The sequence below is a fragment of the Rhinopithecus roxellana genome, chromosome 13, assembly GCF_007565055.1.
Source record: "Rhinopithecus roxellana isolate Shanxi Qingling chromosome 13, ASM756505v1, whole genome shotgun sequence".
Taxonomy (NCBI): domain Eukaryota; kingdom Metazoa; phylum Chordata; class Mammalia; order Primates; family Cercopithecidae; genus Rhinopithecus; species Rhinopithecus roxellana.
In genome coordinates this window covers 27,955,128-27,976,739 of record NC_044561.1, presented here as the reverse complement: position 1 = coordinate 27,976,739, position 21,612 = coordinate 27,955,128, and the positions used below count along the sequence as shown (strand labels likewise).

General features: G+C 49.2%; 1 protein-coding gene across 2 annotated transcripts in view; it reads left to right on the top strand.

Annotated features, from left to right (window-relative positions):
* Nucleotides 1–21,612, top strand: part of TBC1D22A (TBC1 domain family member 22A) — a 424,627-nt gene that overhangs the window by 128,387 nt on the left and 274,628 nt on the right. For both annotated transcript variants that reach the window (XM_030914235.1, XM_030914234.1), the window contains exons 6-7: nt 10,249–10,377; nt 14,162–14,224. In XM_030914235.1, the coding sequence (XP_030770095.1) occupies nt 10,249–10,377; nt 14,162–14,224 (192 nt within the window). The remainder of the gene's footprint in view (nt 1–10,248; nt 10,378–14,161; nt 14,225–21,612) is intronic.

Genomic DNA, 21,612 nt, shown 5'->3' with positions numbered 1-21,612 from the left:
AAGCAGGAACATAGGCTGGGGTAGAGGGGCTCAAGAGGAGGCCAGGTGACAGACACCCTACTGCCCTCCCTATCTCGCCCCATTGCTTGGGTTTTATCCTGAAGGATTTAAGTGGGGAGTGGTGAGCCTGTGTTTCTGGAAGAGAAAAGCCTTGAAAGAGCCATTGGTTGGTTCATTCTTTCATCCATTCTGTTCATCCATTCCATTCATCCATTCTATTCATCCATTCATTCATCCATTAGCATTTATTGAGCACTTTGTGTTTTAGGCACTGTGTCAGGTGCTAGGAAATAGCAGGCAGGGAAGAAGACCAAGTTGTCCCCCTGGGGCCTGCAGAACAGACAGGTAGATGGTCTGTCTTTTTCTCTTACCCTCTCCAGCCCCAAGAGACCTAGGCTACATGGAGACGGAGCCCATTCTCTCAGGATCTTATTCCCATGCTCCCAGTGCACTGCTGCCCTGTGTCTGTCCCTTACTGAGCGCTTGCCCTGCATCAGACCATGCATTCAGAGGTTCTTGTGGACAGGCGTGTGGGCAGGCAACTCAGGGACCAGGCTGTTCTTGCCCAGTGTCTGGCTTGGAGGAGCAGTGCTGGTTGTAAGGGGAGGCTGTTCCTGGCAGTCTCTTGGGAGGGGACTAGAACTGGGACAGGAAGAACTGGGAAGCGACAGGGAAGGGAGTTGAGGGGCCAAAGGCTATAGGGGTGGGGTAAGAGGACTCTCACAACTAGAGTAGGGAGCAAGCGTTGGTTCTTTTTCCGCGAACAAGTGATCACTGTGCATTTGCCATGCTCCGTGCCCTGTGTTGGTGAGCACTGATGCCATCCAGCTCCCCAGGCAGTCATGCTGCACCATGGCTCTGGGCCTTCTGTAAAAGTAGAGATGTGGGGAGCACAGTACCTGATGCCAGTCACCCATCCCCGAGTCAGCACGTGTTACTCACACATTTGCCCTCAGCCAGGCCCTCTGCAGGTGCTGGGGTTTCAAGAACGTCTGGGACAATGGTGGGGATTGGGACCTCAGCAGGGAAGGGGTCTCCCCAATCAAGGATACCTCTTTATCATTCCCTGAATCCCAGGGTTTAACCCTGGCTTCCCGTTCAGCTCTCCTGGGAGCTTTTCCCGATCCTTGTGTCCAGGCCCATGAAGCAAATTGGAATCTCTAGGGTGGACTCAGGCACCAGGGTGTTGACTGACTCTGGCATGCTGAGAACCATGCAGTCCACAGAGTGCCACCCTGCGGCTAGGCGGGGGATGGGAGGCAAGGGTAGGGAGGTTCAGGCCTCCCCTCTTCACCTGTGGGTTTCCATTCTGGTCGCATGTTAGTATCTCCTGGGGAGCTCAGGAAATCCTGTTACCTGGGTTCTTGAGGGTTCTCACGTGTGCCCAGGGTTGGAGACAGCTGCTCTAGGACACTCAGGCTCCAGTGGGACAGGGTGAGGTATACATGAGCCACCTGGGAAGCAGGTCGTTGAAAGTCATGCACTGTGCCTGCCACTGCAGGCAGCACACACCTGGGCTGAGGAACCTGGGCAGCAGAGCCCGCCTGGGGCGTTGGAGGGCCCGCGTGGGAGGAGAGAGGCTGAGTGAGACTCGTTGAGAGCCAGGAGCATGTCGTCTGGGAGGGCTCGGGTGAGTAGGGTAAGATGGGAGGGGTTTATCCCAGTCTGAGAGTCCGTCCAGGATCCAGATGTTAACAGTTACACCCAGAATTGAGAATGTATCATTTGTCCAGCTTAAAAAGGCAGATAACCAAAGCTGTGCTTGAATGGGAACCTATTTCAGGGTCTGGCAAACTAATGACTCTTTTTCATTGTGTTTATGATTTGTAATTAACATGATCCTAGTAGCCTTATTTTTAATTGATGAGTGGGCAGTGCCACTTCAATGAAGAACGATGCGAAACATGATTTGTCTTTTATGAAAAACTAACATCTAGTCTAGAACATACCGTTCAGCCACAAGTAATACTACTTAATGTTTACATTTTATGCAAGCAGGGTAGTAACTTTTTAAAAATTACTGCTATAGAGAATCATATTTCTGGCTCTTTTTAAAATAGGTATTTCAGAAACATGGCACAAAAACTAATTAAACATTGAACATTTGCATTAGTGAGTCTAATGGTTAAAAATGATGAGTGAAGCTCCAGTATTATCTTTTCTTTCTGCAGTGTATTGAGGTAGGTTTGCATATGAACATGGTGGGAGGGAACAATTTGGTTTTTGTGTCACCGGGACAATTTAGATGTAAGTATGTGCATGCATTGTTTTACATTTATGATTAGTGTTTTTATAGCATGCTAATACAGCAATTAAGTTTTCTGTAGTTCTGTCATTTAAAATTCATTGCATACTTGAATGTATTTCATTTGCATGATTTCTAGTCTTGCTTACTGATTGAAAGGCCTCAGCTTGCATATGTGTGTTTTCCTGTAGGGACCGGAGTGTCAGGAGCTCACGGAGTGTTTTTATTGCCTGTGTTCCGATCATGACGTACTTGCCTTTTCGAATTTGTGTTTCAGGTTAAGTTTAAAATTTGGGGAGTGGGAAGTATTTCTGAGAGCCCTCTTTGTGGCCACTGAATGCAGTTGATGTCAGGCTGCCTACACCACGGCCTCGCTGACCACCCCTGGTGGCCCACACTGCCCTGTGTTGAAGGCCGGGCCCCCTCCCTGGCACGCAGGCCTTCTCTCCTGGCTGCTGCACGCGGCTTCATTGGCCAGGCTGTTTCCGACCTTGCCCCGGGCCAACCCGCACACATTTCCCGGTGTCCTCCGTGCTCTGTCTCTCCCCACCTCTGTCTTCTCCACTATCAAAACCAAACCCAGAAGTGTATGCTCGTTCTTACTTGTCCCAAGTGAGCGCATGCGTGTCAGGGCCGTGGCCCCCTTTGGGTCTGACAGAATTGCTGCACGTCGTGATCACTCGTGCACTCAGCGAGGAAGGACTGAGGGTCCGTTGTGGGGCAAACAGCGTTCCAAGGCCTTGGACGAACATTCCGCCCTTGTGGACCTCACATTTTGGTGGGAGAAGACAAACAATACACTGAGAAGTAGATTTGATGTGCTGTGGAAGGTGAGGAGTACTGTGGGGAAAGGCCTGGGATCAGCTTGATGCAATGGTGAGGGCTGAGGAGGGGAAGGGGCTGTTGAAGCAGGTGGGTAGCTGTCAGGGTGGGCCACACTGAGGAGCTGACTTTGAGCGAGGACTTAGAGGAGCTTGGGAGGCAGCTGTGCAGGCGCCTGGGGGTGCGTTCCTGTCTGGTTCATTCTTTGGAGAGGGCTTACCTGTTACCTCACTGTGTTCCCCATCGGGGAGTAGTGCCCACCAGACACAGGTGATGAGGAGGGAGAACAGTAGGTAACAGGAAGCAGTACCGTGGGCCCCTCCTGCAGCCGGGGAGGTGGAAACCGAGAGAGGGTGCTCTTGTGGAAAGGCGGCTACCGGCCCTGCACAGACGGAGAGCAGCGGACAGTGGCTGTCCTCGAAAGGGCAGCCAGTCAACAGCCTGGGCTTGGTGACCCCTGTGGTCTGTTGCAGCTCAGCTCTGCCATTGTGGCCCAGAGCAGCCACAGGGAATCCGTATAAAGGAAGTCACACAGCTGTGTTACCATAACACTTTATTTACAAAAGTTGGTGGGCAGGATTGGCTGGTGGTCAGTTTGCTGACCCTGTTCTAGATGAAATTGGTCCCAGCAGAGGAACGGTACATTCAGAGAGAGGCACTGAGGCAGAAGAGGTGTAGCATTTAAGGAATATTTATGCAGCATAGTAAAAGTGGGAGGGGCCACAGTGAGTGATGAGTGTCGGCCTCTTGGTCAGAGAAGCAGGAAGGGCCAGGCCCGCAGGAGCCGTCAGCCTAGGCAGGGCTTGGGCTTTTATGCTGAGCATGATTAGAAGCAATTGGAAGTTTTTCGGGGTGGTGGCGTTAAAATGACGGGATTTTCACAGGGTCTTTGTGGCCAGAGTGTAGAGAAAGGACCGTGGGGTCTATGTCCACTCACTGATGGACAGTCCCCTATGAGCCTGGCTAGTCTTCAGCGTCTTTGTATCCAGGGCTGAGCAGCGGGTGGGAGAGTGGCTGGGGCTGGGTGAATGAATGTTGTTGTGTGTGTATCTGTGGGCGGCTCTCAGCCTGCGGATTTGTCCCCAGGTCTTTGGAGACTTGGGATCACATGGCTCTCCTGAGCAGTGTGGGACCTCAGGTCAGGAGCTGGGGCTTGGCTTGAGTTTGCCTTTGTGTCTGTGTGACTCTGGGCATGTTAACCACATTTCCCGAGCCTGTCTCCTCGTCTGCAGACAGGGACAGTAACGGCCTTCTGTGATTAGTGGGATTAAAGCAGCACTGTGTGAAGCACGAAGCCTGGTGAGGACCCAGCCCTTCCTTAGTTCACCTATGGGTATGGCAATTTTGGGACAAAGAAAAAGAAGTAATATTCTGTAATTGTTATTGCCAAGAGACAGACGGCTTGAAATAAGAATGAGGTGCAGACGGGTCTGGATGAAGCCCGTGACTCTGAGAGGGTTATCTGTGAAGCTGACTTTAACTTGAAGTAGAAGCTGGTTTCACTCAGGTCTGGCCGTCACCCCAGCCTTGTAATTTTATGCCTTCCCATCACTGGGGGCAGGGCTGGGTACCCAACAGAAGGAGCTTTGCGTCTGGCTATCCGCCAGCACATCCTAGTGAAAGAGGCCTGATTCTGGAGGTGCTCAGGTGCGTGGGTCGTTAACCACCCGGAAGGCACTGCAGAACCATGCCTGGCACTTCCATGCATACTCGGGGCTGGTTATTCTTTTTGTCATTGTTAACATTTTTTTGTTTTTGTTTTTGAGGTGGAGTCTCGCTCTGTCACCCAGGCTGGAGTGCAGTGGCACGATCTTGGCTCACTGCATGCTCCGCCTCCCAGGTTCATGCGATTCTCCTGCCTCAGCCTCCCGAGTAGCTGGGACTACAAGCGCCCGCCACAACGCCTGGCTAATTTTTTGTGTTTTTATTAGAGATGGAGTTTCACCGTGTTAGCCAGGATGGCGATCTCCTGACCTCGTGATCTGCCTGCCTTGGCCTCCCAAAGTGCTGGGATTACAGGTGTGAGCCACCACGCCCGGCTGGTCATTGTTAGAATCATACGAAGCAATACGCTCTTTGGAATACTACTATTGCCTCATTTTATGGGAAAATAGAGGCCAGGTGGGAATAATGGCCACGCCTTTGCTCCATCATGAGGACTCTGAGTGTCTCCCTCTGGAGTGCATCTTGGCAGCTGGACTGTTCTGTGCCCCTCTCCAGAATACCGTAATTCACTGAGCGATTGTTTTCTGGAGAGAGTGTTCTCCCCTCAGGCATCTCCTCCCATTGGGTTGGGGATGCGTTTGACATGCGTGTAACCAGGCTGTTGGGTTGTGACCCGCTGCCCTTTCTGCCAGGGCTACTTGGAAATCACGCATTATGAACCTTGAAGGTATCCGATATTCCTTTGAGCTAAAGGTTCACTGTAGGAAGTTTACTTCAGAAAGTAATTGACATTGTTAGCTGATGTATGTTTTAGAATACTGGACAATTAGAAATAATCAAAATACAAATTGGGGAAAGGTGACATAGAAATGCATATGATGGAAGCCAGTGTCACCTTCCAGATGGATGTTTTAGATGTGGGCAAATGTTTTCTGTAAAGGCCTAGATAGTGAATATTTGAGCCTATGGACTGTGTGGTCTCTTGTAGCCACTCCACTCTGCTGCGATAGGGCCAAAGCAGCCACACACAGTATATAAACAGATGGGCTGTGCCCTCTCCAGCAAAATTTTATTTACATAAATAGGTGATGGGCCTTAGTTTGCTGATTCCTGCTGTAGAACAGGACTTCATGACAGTGGGAATGTGGTCATGATTTTAAAGGGAAAGGACCAGTCATAAAAGATTCATAAACTGGGCTACGTTAAAGTTAGGAACTTCTCTTCATCAAAGACGTCATGAATAGGGTGAAAAGGCAAGTCCAGAAGGAGGCTGTTTACAGCAGGGCTCACATGTGTACTATCTAGATATGAACGCCTGTGAGTCAGAAAGGAGGAGGCAGATGGCCTCATAGGAGAGACTAATACATCTGTACTCACACTTCACAGATGCAGACACCCAACGGCATCCCTTTGTCTCCTGGGAAATTCAGATGAAAACGAAATGGAGCTTGATAGATAACACTGCAAAGCCATCTGAAAGGCTGATGTGAAAAGGTTCCACAGTGTCAAGTGTTGGCGAGGATGTAGGGCATTGGGAATTTGCATACACTTCTGACGGGAGTAGAATCACTTTGAAAATCCTTTAGCAAAGTCTTTCAGAGGTATGCAAACCTAGCAGGCCCACTCCCAGGTATACACTTAACAGAAATGCATAACATGTACCGTAAAAGGGAGCTTCAAGAAATTTTAAAGCAAAAACTGGAAACAGCACAAATGTGTGTTAACAGAATGGATTTCATACACAGCCGTGTTACGCAGCAGTGGAGGAAGGAACTACTGTGATGCGTTATAACGTGAATTAGTTTTCAAGTATAACACTGAATGCAAACAGCCAGACAGAAAAAATGCCACTTAGGAGGGGAGGAGGTAAGGGACGGTGACTGAGAGGCCTGCTAAGACGGTGATGGCCTGGCTTTTACCTGGGTGGTGTTGACAGGTGTGTTCAGTTTGTGATAATTCACACACGATTTTGGGGTACACCTTTATATAAGAATGCTGTACTTCAGTAAGCGTTTATTAAAAAGAATTTTCAGTGGTGTGATCCTAATGTGTTAACACGAGTGTGCCTGAGTGTAATTTATAATATAGAATAGAGGCCAGTGGAAACTTGAGAATGGAAGGAAGGCCAGTGCTCACACAGCTGAAGTCTGGCTTCATGCTCGAGGCCTGGACTCTCTGAGTCCCGCTGTCCTTCAGGTCAGCTTTTCTTGATGGACCTGCAGCTTGTGATTGTCCCCTCCCATCAGAGGGTGGCCGCTGCAACTCCACACTTCGCACATTCACTTTCGTTCACAGCAGCAGCCAAGAAAAGCCCTGGCTTGGCTCCTGTCCCCGTGTTGGGCCACCTCTCCACCCCCGAACTGTCAGTCATGGTGGCTGGAGGATGGCTTAGCCGTGTAGCTTAGCCCAGTGGAGACCTCTCCTGAAGGAAGAGGGTCCTCATCCGGACCGCAAGGGTTGGGCAGAGGGAGATATGGCTCCCAGAGCAGCTTCAGGGCTCTGTTCCAGCAAGGATGAGTAGTTGTTTGGTGGCTAACACAGTGATGTCTACTACAGATGTGGAAGCACTTTCAAAGGCAGAAAGCGCCATCCAGGATGTATTTGTTCATGCAGTCACTCGTTCATATGTGATTCACCCAGTGAAAGCTTGTGTGCCCGCCATCTGGTTGGCACCGTGAGGGGCTGGTCCTGAGTGAACTTCCTCCTAGATGCTGCTGGAGTGCTAGATGACCAGCCCTGTCTCGTGGGAAAGGTGACTATTGACCAGCAGCCTGGTCAGACCTCATGGGAGAAGTGACCACTAGAGACACTTGAGGGATGAGAAAGAGGCAGCCAGGCACAGCAGTAAGACTGCTAGGAAAAAAAACAAGGAGAAAAACTTTTTCTTTTTTTTTTTTGAGGCAGAGTCTAGCTCTGTCACCTAGGCTGGAGTGCAGTGGTGTGATCTCGGCTCACTGTAACTTCCCCCTCCTGGGTTCAAGTGATTCTCCTGCCACAGCCTCCTGAGTAGCTGGGATTACAGGCACGCATCACTACACCTGGCTAGTGTTTTTAGTAGAGACGGGATTTCACCATAATGGCCAGACTGGTCTCGAACTCCTGACCTCGTGATCTGCCCGCCTCGGCCTCCCAAAGTGCTGGGATTATAGGCATGAGCCACTGTGTCTGGCCGAAAATCTTTTTTATATAGTTCTTGTATCTTTATAAGAACATTAATTATAAAAGAAAAACTATCAACTGGACTTCATGAAATTTTAAGACCTTATCTGTTTGAGACATAAAAGCAAGCCATAGACTAGGGAGAGGAATGACAGTACATACAAAGGAAAGAGAGATTTGTATCTAGAGTGTGTACAGAGCTCATCAAGCTCAGTAATAAGATGACACACAAGCTGGTTAAAAGCTGGGCCAAAGATTTGAACGGATACTTCGCTAAAGAAGAGATGCGATGGCTCCATGAAGTATCTCTTCTTTATCATTAATCATTATGGAAATGAAATTAAAACCACACCCAAAAGCATGGCTGATAGTTGGATTCACAATACCAAGTGTTGGGAAGGCTGGGGCTATGTAGCATCTGGAATTCTCATACATTGCTGGTCAGAATGTAAAGTGGAGTAATTTCTTTGGAAAAAAGAGCTCTTTTTGGAAAAAGAGTTTTTTAGAAAACTAAGCATATCCCAGTGTTATGGCTCAGTAACTCGACTCCTAGGTATTTAACCGTGAAAACCCAAAGCGTATGCCCACGAAGCGTATGCCCACGCCCTGTGCAGGAATATAACAAACCCTAAACTGGAAACAACCCAAATGCTCATTGACAGGTGAATCCTTAACAAACTGGTGGATCCATTCAAGGGACGCAGCTAGAGAAAGGAAATCACAGCTGATTCATGTGACTTGGATCTGTCTCAGAGGGTGCTGTGCTGCCGAGTGAAGGAAAAGCTCACACAAAGCGTAGGTCCTGAGTGACTGCGTTTCTGAGGAGTCCTAGGGCAGCCTCAGCCATGCACAGTGAGGAGGTGAGCGCCTCCCCGGCCAGGGTTGGGATGGATTGCAGAGGGTACTGGGAAGTATGTGGGGGCAGGGGGATGGAAGTGTGTATCTTCCTTGGAGTAGTAGTTACATAGCTGGAAGCCCTTGTCAAAAGCCACCAAACTGATTGCTTAAAATGGGCGCATCTCATCTTATAAATTAGAATTGGCCATTTATATCTGGGGGTTTTGCATCGGCAGATTCAACTAATTGTGCATCGAACATACTTGGAAAAAAAACGCCGGGTGTGATGGCTCACGCCTGTAATCCCAGCACGTTGGGAGGCCGAGGCGGGTGAATAACGAGGTCAAGAGATCGAGACCGTCCTGGACAACATGATGAAACCCTGTCTCTACTGAAAATACAAAAATTAGCTGGGCGTAGTGGTGGGTGCCTGTAATCCCAGCTACTCGGGAGGCCGAGGCAGAAGAATCACTTGAACCTGGGAGGCGGAGGTTGTGGGGAACCAAGATCATGCCACTGCACTCCAGCCTGGTGACAGAGCAAGACTCTGTCTCAAAAAAAAAAAAAAAAAAAAAGAGTGTAACAAAAGATAATATAAATAAAAAACAACAGTATTATAACAATTACTTACATAGCATTTACCTTGTGTCAGGTGTCATAAGTCATCTAGAGATTATTTATTCAGGCAGATGTGCATAGGTTATATGCAAATACTGCAGCATTTTATATAAGAGTCTTGCATAGCTAAGAATTTTGGTATTCCAAAATCCCCATACTTAGGGACAGCTATATATTGTCAATAATGTCAAGTTAAAAAGTAGAAATAAGGCAACAGAAACATGAAATCCCGGGCAGTCTGGCCCAGGAATCAGGCTCTTCCTGACCTCCTTGTGCTGCCTGGCCCTTTCTGACTTCAGGTCCCCTTTCTGTACTGGTGCTGCAGCTGCCACAGGCCCATGAGTCTTTGAAGATGGCACATTTGCATAAGTGACAGTACACACACACGTATGTGTATATGTGCATGCATGTATACGTGTGTGTGTGTATGTGTGCATGGTTGCTGTTAGACTGTTCAGACTTTGGAATCCTTTCTGGTGTATGAGACCTCTAGAGAAGGGCTTGTTTAATCTTGCAGCCCTGCTGTAGAAGAACCTTGGGCCCACCTGCTGCAGAGCCTGTGGGACTCTTGTCTGGCTGAGTGGAGAGGGCCTGCCCCGGGAGGCTGGGGAGCAAGCCCGGGCCGCTTCCTGAGTGCCGTCGGGAGTGGCGCTTGTGTTGTGTGGAGCTGGCTGAACCTCTCTGTTGCGTTTCTTTTTCCCAATTTGTGCTCCTCTCAGTGTCAGATTTCAGAATGCCAAGCTCAGGCAGGATGCAAGCCTTTTCATTTCTCGCTTCTAACAGGGGCTCCGTGAGTTAGCTATAACCATGTATACTTTTTGTTTTTTATTTCTCGCTTCTAACAGGGGCTCCGTGAGTTAGCTATAACCATGTATACTTTTTGTTTTTTATTTCTCACCCAGGGTTACCTTCCTGCCAATGTAGACCGGAGACCAGCCACTCTCCAGAGAAAACAGAAAGAATATTTTGCATTTATTGAGCACTATTACGATTCTAGGAACGACGAAGTTCACCAGGACACATACAGGCAGGTGGGGATTCTTTCTCTTTTTCGTATGTTGCCTGAAGTACTTTGCTTTGGTGTGATTTACAGGAGGAAATGTTTTATCAAAACCATGTGGAGTTGGTCAGAGTTAAAGATGCAGGTCCCTGATTAGCTCCCAGAGTTTTATTTTCTGATAAGTGAATTTTAAAACAAATAATGGCAAGTTTCCTCTGATAGTACTATCTTGCTTGTCTTCAGTTCCCTCTACAAAAGTAAAAAGAGTATTTTAAATTGAGGTTACAAAATCAATGCCTTGGATTCCTGAGACCAGCCTTGGTGTGATGGTGGGAGCTGCTGTCTGGTAATCAAAGGCTATTCCTGAAGGCCCAGCCCAGGCAGTTAGCTGGATGGCACGGGGACAGAGAGGTTGCTTGGGACTTCACTGGTGCTGGGCTCTTTGGTCTGGTGAGGGATGTGATACCAGCCCAGGAAAGGTGTGTTCATCAGCTTCGTTTTGCAGGGGACACACTCCAGACCATAGCAGAAGGTGTAGCCAAGTTACCATTTTGCGATTTAGTTTAATATAAAGTGTGTCTAATGATGGTTTCTTAAATAGTCAGTTGACAGATGATGTAGATAATGGGAAAATACTTAAAATTGATTTATGATTCACACTACACTCAGAATTTGCCGTTAGAATAGCTCTTTGAGGACTTTATAGTTCTCACTCTCTTTGTAATATGTGAAAGGTCAAAATGGTAGCTCTTAATTGGCATCCTTGTCTTAGCTATCTGAAATCAGCTTCTGGGTTTCCTGATGCATGGCAGGAATGTTTCCCTCTGCACACCCTGCTTCTAGGTGAAGGAGCTTTGCCACGTTTTCTCTCTCAGACGTGGAATAGCCACAGCTCTTTGGTAGTTGGTTTTATCTGTAAAAAAAAAAAAAAAAAAAAAAAAAAAAGGCCAAATATACACCTTACTTCTGTTACGTAATCAAAGATTCTTTAAGTTAAATGCCTTCCTGGACGGCATCTTCCAAGATGGATGGGACACAGGGCTGCAGGAGGAAAAGTGACTTAGGAGCGAGGCTGTGGCAAAGTGGCCACCTCCATTTCCTTCCAGGCCGGAGCTGTCCGTGGCCCCTCTTGCCTTTCTGTCTCACACCAGGGCCCCTGGGCCTCACTGGGCCGCCACTCAGTCACTCTGGGAAACTGATTTGATACACAGATTACTTTGGATTGGCTTAAGGAAATATTAGCTTACCTGGCCTCCTTTGCCACTCCACTGGTTTTAGGAAATTGATAAATTTGGCATTATTTTGAACCTGTTTTTTAATGCATTTTAATTTCAGAAAAGATTTCAAAAGGATGACACTAGCATCTATCTGCGAGTTTACCAAGCAGAATTCTGTTATGAGTTTTTGAAGAGAAAGTTAATTACGAACAGGTTGCATACATCTTTATTTAGTTACTGTGATAGGTAATAAAAAGATTCCAGATTATTGTGAATTCCCAGACTATTTCTACATTAATACAGATGAGACATGCATGTGGCAATGTGGTAGTTTTTCCTGTCTGCCTGATGCTTTGAGGCCTTTTGGAACTGTGCCTTCTGTGTTCTCGCCATCGCCATTTCAGGCAGAGCTGGGCCCAATGAGGGTTTGGAGACCCTGGTTTCTCCTTTACATCCACTTTCTCCTTTACAACCACAGGCATTTGACCTGTGGACTGAGCCCGACCGGTCCTCTGACCTGCAGTGGGCAGTGCTGCCCCTGCACACTGGTGGAGGGAGCAGAAGGGGGGTGGTCTCGGCAGGTTCCCCACTCTCTTTCCATCCTTTCTTCATTTGATTTTTATGTGCTCACTCTTCTGCTGAAGATGTTACGTCAGAGCCACATGGATTCAGAGTTAAACATTCATCTGGTCTGTCTGTTCCTCCCTCAGTCGGCTCTCTTGTGGCCTTTTTCTGACTTGCCCAGTTCTGTGTATGATGGGAGGCCGGCAGGATGGAAGGAGGGATGCATAGAGCCCCACCTGCCCAGCTTTGTGGAGGACCGCCTGTCTAACGTTGGAGCCTCTCCTGACAATGAGGATGATGGCAGGGGTCGGGTCTGGTGGGTGCTGCCTTGTCTGCTTAATAAATGAGTGACAGGTGCTCCTTTGTAAGGGGGCTGTGCTGGCCCTGGCCGTGCAGAGGTGGCTCAGACCTGGTTCATGGCATGCCCTGCGGGAGCTTCCGCCGCTCATGCCGGGACAGATGTGTGTCCACACAAGCGTAACTGTATGGGAGAGCAGTGAGGCCTCCGGGACACCCTGACAAGAGACCTGGGCCCTTGTCCCTGCTGGCACCTGGGCTCCTGCATGGGGCCAGCTGCAGTCCTTTGGCCCTGCCTGTCTGGATAGAGTAGTGCTGCTTCTGCCTCCTCCTTCTCGTCCTCCTCCACCTCTTGCTCTTCTTCCCCTTCCTCCTCCTCCCCTTCCTCCTCCTCCTGTTCTCCCTCTCCTTCCTCCTCCTCCTCAGCAGTGCTGCTGCTGGCAGGCCTCCTTTGGCCCGCATCACAGATGTGTGTTTACCTCAGCTTATTCTATTGGGCTGTTGACTCACAGTCTTACTTGATCTTCACCAGTAACCTTTTGAGATACTTGGGGCAGGCATCTGGTAGACAGGGAAACTGAGGCCTGGCCACAGTGTGATAAGTGGCAGAGTGACGGTGTCCCAGCCTCCTGGGTGTTAGAGTCCTCTGTGGAGATATGCAAGGATGGGGTGAAATGAAATGCAATCATAGCATCTCCCTTGGCATTAAAATTGGCCTGTCTTCCCTCAGCCCATTGGCACCATTGTCCTGGATAAACGGGAGCGTGGGCTGGTGTGAGATGTTCATGTGGGATGCTGGGAGCCCGCCTGTGCTGCCAGCCCAAGCTGATAACACTCTTGTTTGGTTGCTTCTGGAAGCCACAAGTGTCCTCCTCTGCAGTGTTGGGGACTTTATTATGACTCTCCTGTCAGATGGTGGCCAAGCAGGAACCAGCCGACACTAACAGAGGCTTTCAAATGCTTCCTTTGAAAAATGTTCTGGATTCCCCCAGGACTTCATAAAGTGGAGAAAAATGTGGCCTCTGTCCAAGAAGAAGCTGTCACAGCTGAAAACGTGTAAACTATTAATGTACTTGAATTGCTCTCTGTGTCAGAGGCTGAAAATCGATGTTTACTAATTGCTGTGGCCGATGTACTCAGCGGCGGAGGCCTGCTCTGTTCCTCATCATGCCGCAGGGGCTGCTGGATGGGGTCAGTGTTAAGCAAGCCTGTTGCCCAGGACTGGGCAAGCTGTTCAGAGAGAACAGACTTTGGATGCCTCCTTCAGGGGAGAAGGCAGTAACAGAGAGAACAAGAATCCTCAAGGAGGCTGGGCGCGGTGGCTCAAGGCTGTAATCCCAGCACTTTGGGAGGCCGAGGTGGGCGGATCACAAGGTCAGGAGATCGAGACCATCCTGGCTAACACGGTGAAACCCCGTCTCTACTAAAAAGTACAAAAAACTAGCCAGGGCGAGGTGGCGGCGCCTGTAGTCCCAGCTACTCGGGAGGCTGAGGCAGGAGAATGGCATAAACCCGGGAGGCGGAGCTTGCAGTGAGCTGAGATCCGGCCACTGCACTCCAGCTTGGGCGACAGAGCGAGATTCCGTCTCAAAAAAAAAAAAAAAAAAAAAAAAGAAAGAATCCTCAAGGAGAGAGCAGGGTAGAGACAAGGGAAGGACTTCCCTCAGTGTTGCGGTTTTCATCATAACACTTGTAATGATGTTTGTTGTCACGTAACATAAATGTCTGTTTCTCCAGATCCACATAGACATCCCTCGCATGAGCCCTGAAGCGTTGATCCTGCAGCCCAAGGTGACGGAGGTAAGACGCTCTTGCCGTGGGGCACTTCCCCTTGTTGGGAGTGGCTGATGCCTGCTGTGCTAACCAGACAGTGGGTGCAGCCGTAGGTGCTTCACCCAGAAGCAAGGTTGCTGTGGCGAACTTCCGGTGCATCTGGCCCTTGTGGACACAATTGCTGACAGGAGTCTCACTTGTTTTTTGAATGTTTTTACTGTATAATATTGACACACAGCAAACAATGTATATAATACACGTATGTGTGCATGTATGCACTCATGATCCACCCCCAGATTGAGGAACCAGAACCCCCCAGTGCTGCCCAGCGACACACATGGCCATGACCTCAGGCCTGACCCAGAGCACTGAGGCTGCTTCTGTATCCCCCACCCCCTGCAACCCCCTTCCTGGATGACGCTTTCTTGCCTTTTATGTTTTCGATTCTTTGTGACTCTCATTCATGGGACAATAGGAACACAATGTATTCATTTAATTTGGGTCTTTTGGAGCTGCGTCACTCTTTGTGTAGTCTGGTCTCTGCCTCTTGTTTTTTTCCTTTATTTAGAGACAGAGGCTTGCTCTGTCTCCCAGGCTGGAGTGCAGTGGTGTGATCTCAGCTCACTGCAGCCTCCACCTCCTGGGTTTAGGTGATTCTTTTGCCTCAGCCTCCCTGGGCTGGGATTACAGGCACCCACCACCATACCTGACTAATTTTTGTATTTTCTGTAGAGATGGGGATTTGCTGTGTTGGCCAGGCTGGTCTCGAACTCCTGATCCCAAGTGCTCTGCCCTCCTTGGCCTCCCAAAATGCTGGGATTACAGGTGTGAGCGACGGCGCCCGGCCTCTCTCATTGTTTTCTAAGATTCAGCGAACCTGTTGTATCTAGTTGTATAATGGTTTGTTATTTAAATATTCCACACTCTCCTTTGCCTTCTTCCTGTTGGACGTTTGGGTTGTTTCTGATGTTTTGCTGTTAGGAAGGGTGTTATCTGGAGCCTTCACGTACATTTATGCAGGTGCCCACAGGTAAGATTTCTCTAAGGTGTTTACAAAGCAGTACAATTATTGCATCATTAGGTGTGGTGTGTGCCTGTTGTACCTTCAAGATATTGTCCACACACTTCCCAGATGGCCTCTACCAATGCAGCTCCCCTCTGCAGCGTGTGAGCGTTCCCTCCGCGCGCCGCACTTCCTTGCCAGTTCTTCATGCTGCGGACTTCTTGTTTTTGTTGCTCTGGTGGATATTCCTACTGGAGTCCTCACGTTCGTTTCTCTGGTTACTCTCGGAGTTAAGCATCTCTGTATATTTACGGATGTCTTCTGTCTTCCCCCTTCTGCAAAATGTTCCTGCCTTATGCCCATTTTTCTTTTGGTTTGTTGATTCACTCTTTCATTCGTTGTTGATCTTTACATGGTAAGAATTCTGATTCTTTGTCAGTTTGTATGTTGCAAAGATCTTCTGCCCCCTGCAACTTTTCTCTTCCTTTTTTTCCTGGTGGATCTTGATGATCAGAAGTTGTTAGCTTTAGTGTGGTTGAACTTCGCAGTCTCTTATGGTGAGCAGTGGTTCGCGCTTTATCTGAAGAACGTGGAAGCCAGGTTTCTCTTTAATTTGGAGAGTGCTTTCTGACCATGGTACTGATTCTTCAGTTCTGCTCTGATGTGGAGTCTTCTCAGCTGTGTTGTTTTTCTGGTAAGAGTGACCCTGTGATGTTTGGTGTGAAAGTATTGTTTATTTTCAGTACTTGTTCTTTGGACATAATGAAACCCCTGTGTTTTGCTAACCTATCAAGACACCCGACGTGGGCACAAAACGTGGTCTGTAAATGAACATATTTGAATGAGGCGAATGTTGAGTGATTCACACACCAAATGCAGCATTACTGCTTGTCGCGAGAGTTCTACCCATTAATTAGGTTGTATGCATATAGCCAGTAGTTTTGGTATACTCAGTGTGGGTGTTTTGTGATATATGATTGTCTTTTAACCCATATTCTAGATTTCTACAGTTTGATTTTGGTTTCATTCATCAAGTGTTATAATTCATATGGGGGGAATATTCCTTGAATCACGTTGCAGAAACTTGAGTTGTAAATAATTTCTTCTTTCCAACGTTACAATGCTTCTGGATTTTGAGGGCTGTACATCCCACAGGTCTTCTCAGGAGAACTCTCTATTTTGCTCCTCTCCCAGAAATTATCTCCATGGCGCTTTGTATATTGTGATGTCACACTGCTGATGCATATAGTAGAATTAAGGTATTTTAAAATTTCTCAAATCAGATTGTTTATAAGTAAACATGAGTACAGCAACATTTTCAATTTCAATATAGTTCCTTTTTAGTTATGCAGAGTCTCTCAGCTCCCTTGTGTGCATTGAACTGCTGGTGTTCCGGGCCTACCTTGGAGGCATGCGGGGTGCTTGTTAGGTGGACACGGTGAAGGCTGAGGTCCTTGGTAGGGGACCTCAAGCCACTCCTGGGAGCCTTTTGTGGGAGAGTGCTGTTGAGGTTTTTAGGAAGAACCTTTTCCTTCTGAATTAGCACGTGTGTTCTGGGGTTCAGGTTTCTGAAGTTTGGCAAGCAAACTAGGAATGCCTCTAGTTTTTAAATTTCTTCAGCCCTGGTGGTAACCAGTAGTAGCAACCATTTTTATTATTGTTGAGTATTAACTGATTTGCAGAAAAGATACTTTGGGAAGAGTTTAAAGTTTGTACTACTTTTAATGAATTCCCATTCTCTAACAAAGACGTGAACATCAAGAATGTTACTAGAACTTCAGTAGCTAATGATATCCAGTGAGTACTTCTTGTTTGAACCATTTCAGATTATTCTGTGTTGTCCTTAAACACAGCCACATCCTTAAGTCGTCCTTCCTTTACTGCCCTTTGCTAGATAGTATCACCACTTAGGTGACAGCTTGCTCATTGCAGTGCACGTTGCTGTCCTGGTACAGAGCCCCGCTGTGTCCGCTAAACCAGCCCTTCCACTAAGCTGACTGTTCGCCTCCACTCAAGAGTGCACTGAGCTGACTGTTCGCCTCCACTCAAGAGTGCACTGAGCTGACTGTTCGCCTCCACAGAGTCCCGTCACTTAGAGCCCCGTTCAAGTGGGCACATTGTTTTCACCTTTCCTGTGATAACTGCAAGTAACACACCTGGATTTTTGACACACAAAAGTGTAAGGTTGTGATTCCCGAAGAACAGCCGCAGACAGGCACCCAGTGGGCAGGGGGTGACATGAAGACTCAGATGTCTCTGTCCTCAGCGGCGCACGGTTAAAGTAAGGGATGAAGACGTGCATGAAGCCCGGAGAGATCATGTACAGTTGTCAGTGAAACCACAGTTTGCATCCTGCCGACTCCATTCCAGGGTGGCTGAAAGAATTGGAGAGGACAGCCCGAGGAGGGGCAGCATATGGGGCACTTGACTCCGGAGGGTCCTACTGAATTGCTGGGGTCGCCTCACTTCCCTGCTCTGTGATTTCTTCTATTTCCTGGCCCAGTTGGGCCGTGGACCCCTCCCTGGTGCACCTGGTGTCTCTGTGGATCTCTTTCTGCAGGGGACTCTGCAACCCAGCCTCATGCCCTGCAGGGTGCACAGACGGCGGCCTGGTGAGTGCCTGGGGCCAGGGGCCAAGGCGAAGCTCAGTGGCCCAGCCACCCCAGGCTGCAGGCGAACGGGCTCCTCTTCGAGTACCCACAGGATGGGAGCAGAGCAAGGTTCAGCCTGCAGGGGTGGCTGTACTCGGGGATGCTGTGGACCAGGCCCTCTCCCTGCATCGAGCCAGCCTGTGTGCCCTCCCCACCCTGATGGTTGCTCTGGCTGTCTGGGCCTCTTCTCTGAGATTCTTGACTCTGTACCTCTGGCTTTTGCCGCTTGAATGTGGGGACTTGTCAGCTCTTCCTGTTTCGCTTTAGTGGACTTCCACCCTAGCTCTTGCCTCTGGTCACTGCTCTGAGTGGGAGTCCAGAGGGGCCAGCAAGGTCCTGAGGGAGTTGTGAGGAATTGGGCCCTGTCCGGGGGCGTGGGGAGTCTGAGAGGCCCCCTCAATGTTCTGCAGCTGCCAGGTCTTCCTGTGCCTGCCCCAGCAGGGTAAGAAGCAGCACACAGGAGCATGTTTCCTTTGATCTGGGCCGCTGCTGTGAGATGGCCCCTGTGGAGTGGGGAGGAAAGGAATTTCCTTGAAGAGATTCTTACCTGACTTCTCTTCTGGCTGAGACTGTCTGAGGCAGCAGTGGAGGCACTGGGTAGTGCTTGGGATTGAGGGGTGGCAGGAACTCCCAGCAAACCAGGAAAGGCATCAGTTGCTCAGAGCTTGCGTGGCTGCTGCTGAGGGCCCTGCCGCCCTGTGGACGCACCTTCAAGGGAGGTGGCACGCTTAACTTTTACCCAAGCCCTTTTAAGTGTCACCCAGTAGACTTTGAAAATGCTTATTTGGAAAAAATGATACGAAATCTGTCATATATATGTCTGTATGTGTATGTATGTGTGTGTATATATATAATGTTTAAATTTAAAAAGTATGTATATGTATATATTTACCAGTCTGAGAGCAAAAGCTTAGAACCGGCTCAGTGCAGTTTTTTGGGGGCGAAAAGGTACGGTTATCTGATGCAGGGCTTCAGAGTCCCACAGCATGCGTCCCTTGGTGTTGGGGATGGGGCTTCTTTTTCTTTCAACAGGCTTTCAGCGATGTCTGCTATGTGGCGAGCTCATTGTGGTGAACATCACGTGGCAAGGTAATTTCAGGGTAACCCTCGGCAATACCTTCCGAATGCGCTCTCAGCTGTGAGCGCTTTCCTGGCTTGCCTGCTGGTGACTAGGATGAGAATTTTTATTTTTTTATTTTTATTTTATTTATTTTTTTTGAGACAGATTTTCACTCTTGTTGCCCAGGCTGGAGTGCCATGGCGTGATCTCGGCTCACAGCAACCTCCACCTCCCGGGTTCAAGCCATTCTCCTGCATCAGCCTCCGGAGTAGCTGGGATTACAGGCAGCACCACCGCACCTGGCTAGTTTTGTATTTTTAGTAGAGATGGGGTTTCTCTATGTTGGTCAGGCTGGTCTCGAACTCCTGACCTCAGGTGATCTGCCCACCTTGGCCTCCCAAAGTGGTGGGATTACAGGCGTAAGCCACCGCGCCTGGCCGAGAAAATGTTTTAAAGCCTCTGCGGCTTTCCAAGGGGGACGGTGGGGACCCTCAGGTGCCACAGTACAAATCAGGTGATTTGGGAAGGAGTTTTTAAAATGATACTAAATTACTTTGGGATTAGAACTAGTTTTTGCCATTTCAAAACACTGACATAACTCGTATGAAGTGATTTAAGACAAAAGGTAAAAGGAATGAGTGAATGAGAACAACAGCAGCTGCAAGGAAAGGGAAGCCCGGGCCTGGATAAGGCCTCTGTCCTTTCTGATGGAGACAGTCATCCTGTCAGTTGGCTTCACAGCTTGCCAGCATGAAGAGGAGCTCGGGATCTGTGACTGTCGCCTCTGCTCAGAGTCTTTCGTGAACAAGTTGGTAAAGCAGCGGATTGATTTGGGTGCGTGCAGGGTGTCCTGAGTAGCCACCCCCTGGGCCGGCATTCTTAGCTTCCAGCCCTGCAGCCAGCCCCGGGAAGGAGGGCACGGGGTGGGTGCCGGAAGAGGAGCCTACAGTTGGCTGGCAGGTGGGGGACAGGCAGGGTCTCTGGGGACTGAGCTGAGTGGGGGTCTCAAGGCGGACACTCGAGGGCCAGAGGTCCTAGAGATTGGGGCCAAGGGGGCCTCTGGGGCATGGCCAGGGATGTCCTGAACCTGGGGCCGAGCTTCCCCCTGCCTTGCTAGTTTCCCGCAGGTTGTTCCGCACCCTGTGGGCAGACAGGAATCAGACCATCCTTCTGGGGTCATGACTTTCCAGTGTCCCAGGCATTCTCTGTTTATGGAAACTTGTTTCCGTTGTCGTAGGTGGTGGGGATTTTCCTCTTCAGAGTCTAGACAAGGCTGATCTGTGGTAGCATTTTAAGAGATGGGTTTCTGTCTGCTGCGTTGGTGGGATGGCTGCTGCTTTTGCACTTTCCTGGTGGGTTGGTGGGAGGTCCTGCTGCTGGGGTAAGTTGAGCTAGGATGATTTGCAGGCAGGTGAGGCTCACATCAGCCTTTCAGCCACGTGCGGGGCGCTTGGGACCTGCAACCTGCGACCCGCGACCTGCGTTTGGCTTAGTCGAGGATGGAGCCATCTTGGTTCTTGGTGTGCCCCCAGCACAGCAGTGATGGGAGAAAGGGCAGCTGCAGGAAATTCAAGCAAGTAATTTACCTTTCCTTCCCTGCTGCTACCCAAAGAACTGTAAATCATATATGTTTTCTTACTTTCTAAATTAATAGCTATCGTTGGAGGGAGCAAAGCAGCCAGAAGGTGAGTTTAGATCCGTAATTACACGAAGAGCAAGGAGAGCCTGCCCAGAATAAATGTTGGGGAGGGGCTGCATGGCTCTGCGTGGTTTGTGGCAGTGATTTAATTGGCGAGGCTGGTGTGCGTTTAGGATAGGTGAGCTGCCTGGGTGCCGCCGTCTACAGTGGGGACGGTGGGCCTGGACACAGCTTGCAGGCAGCATATCCCTGAGCAGGAAACATGCTCAGGCCTTCTCTTAGTAGCAGGGACTCAGCACTGATGGCAGATGCAGGAGCACGCACCGTGGGTTTCGTCTGGCAGGGCCTCTCCATCCCAGATGCTTGGCTTATTGGAAATAGGAAGGCTTTTCAGGGAGAAAAGAAACAGCTCTCCACCTACGAGCAAGTCACTAAGGAAAGGCTGCTCACTCCGTTTCTCAGCCACATGTAGTTCCCAGATAGACCCTGAGCTGTTTCACTGGCCTGTGGCTGTGTGTGTGTGTTCTTTTTTGTGTATGTGCGCATGTGCCTCTGTGTGTGTACACGGGCTCTTGCCTCCCTGTGTATATGTGCGCATGACCTTTTCGTGTGTGCATGTGTGTGCTGTCTGCATGTGCACATGAGCTTTTCTCTGTGGGTGTGGATCGATGCACTTACTCTCTTCTGTGTGTGTGTACACGGGATTTTCTCTGCGTTCTTCTCCGTGTGTGCTCTTCTCCGTGTGTGCTCTTCTCAGTGTGTGCTCTTCTCCGTGTGTGTGCGTGTGTTCTCCGTGTGCACACATGCTCTTTTCTCTGCATAGAAGGCTCCTCTCCTCCTCCTGCCTCAGCTTTCACCCCCCTCTCTTCCCGTCACCTCTCTGCAGTCTCCCTTCACCAAGTACTCCTATCTTCCCTGTCCCTTTCGATGGAGTTACTTCTGCCCCTTCCTCTCTGTGCGTTTTTCCACTCAGGCAGTGGGGGCCCTGAGGTTGATGTTTGAAGTGCCAGGCTGCAGCATTGCCTGGTAGAGGAAACAGATGGGAGAGGCTGATCACAAACC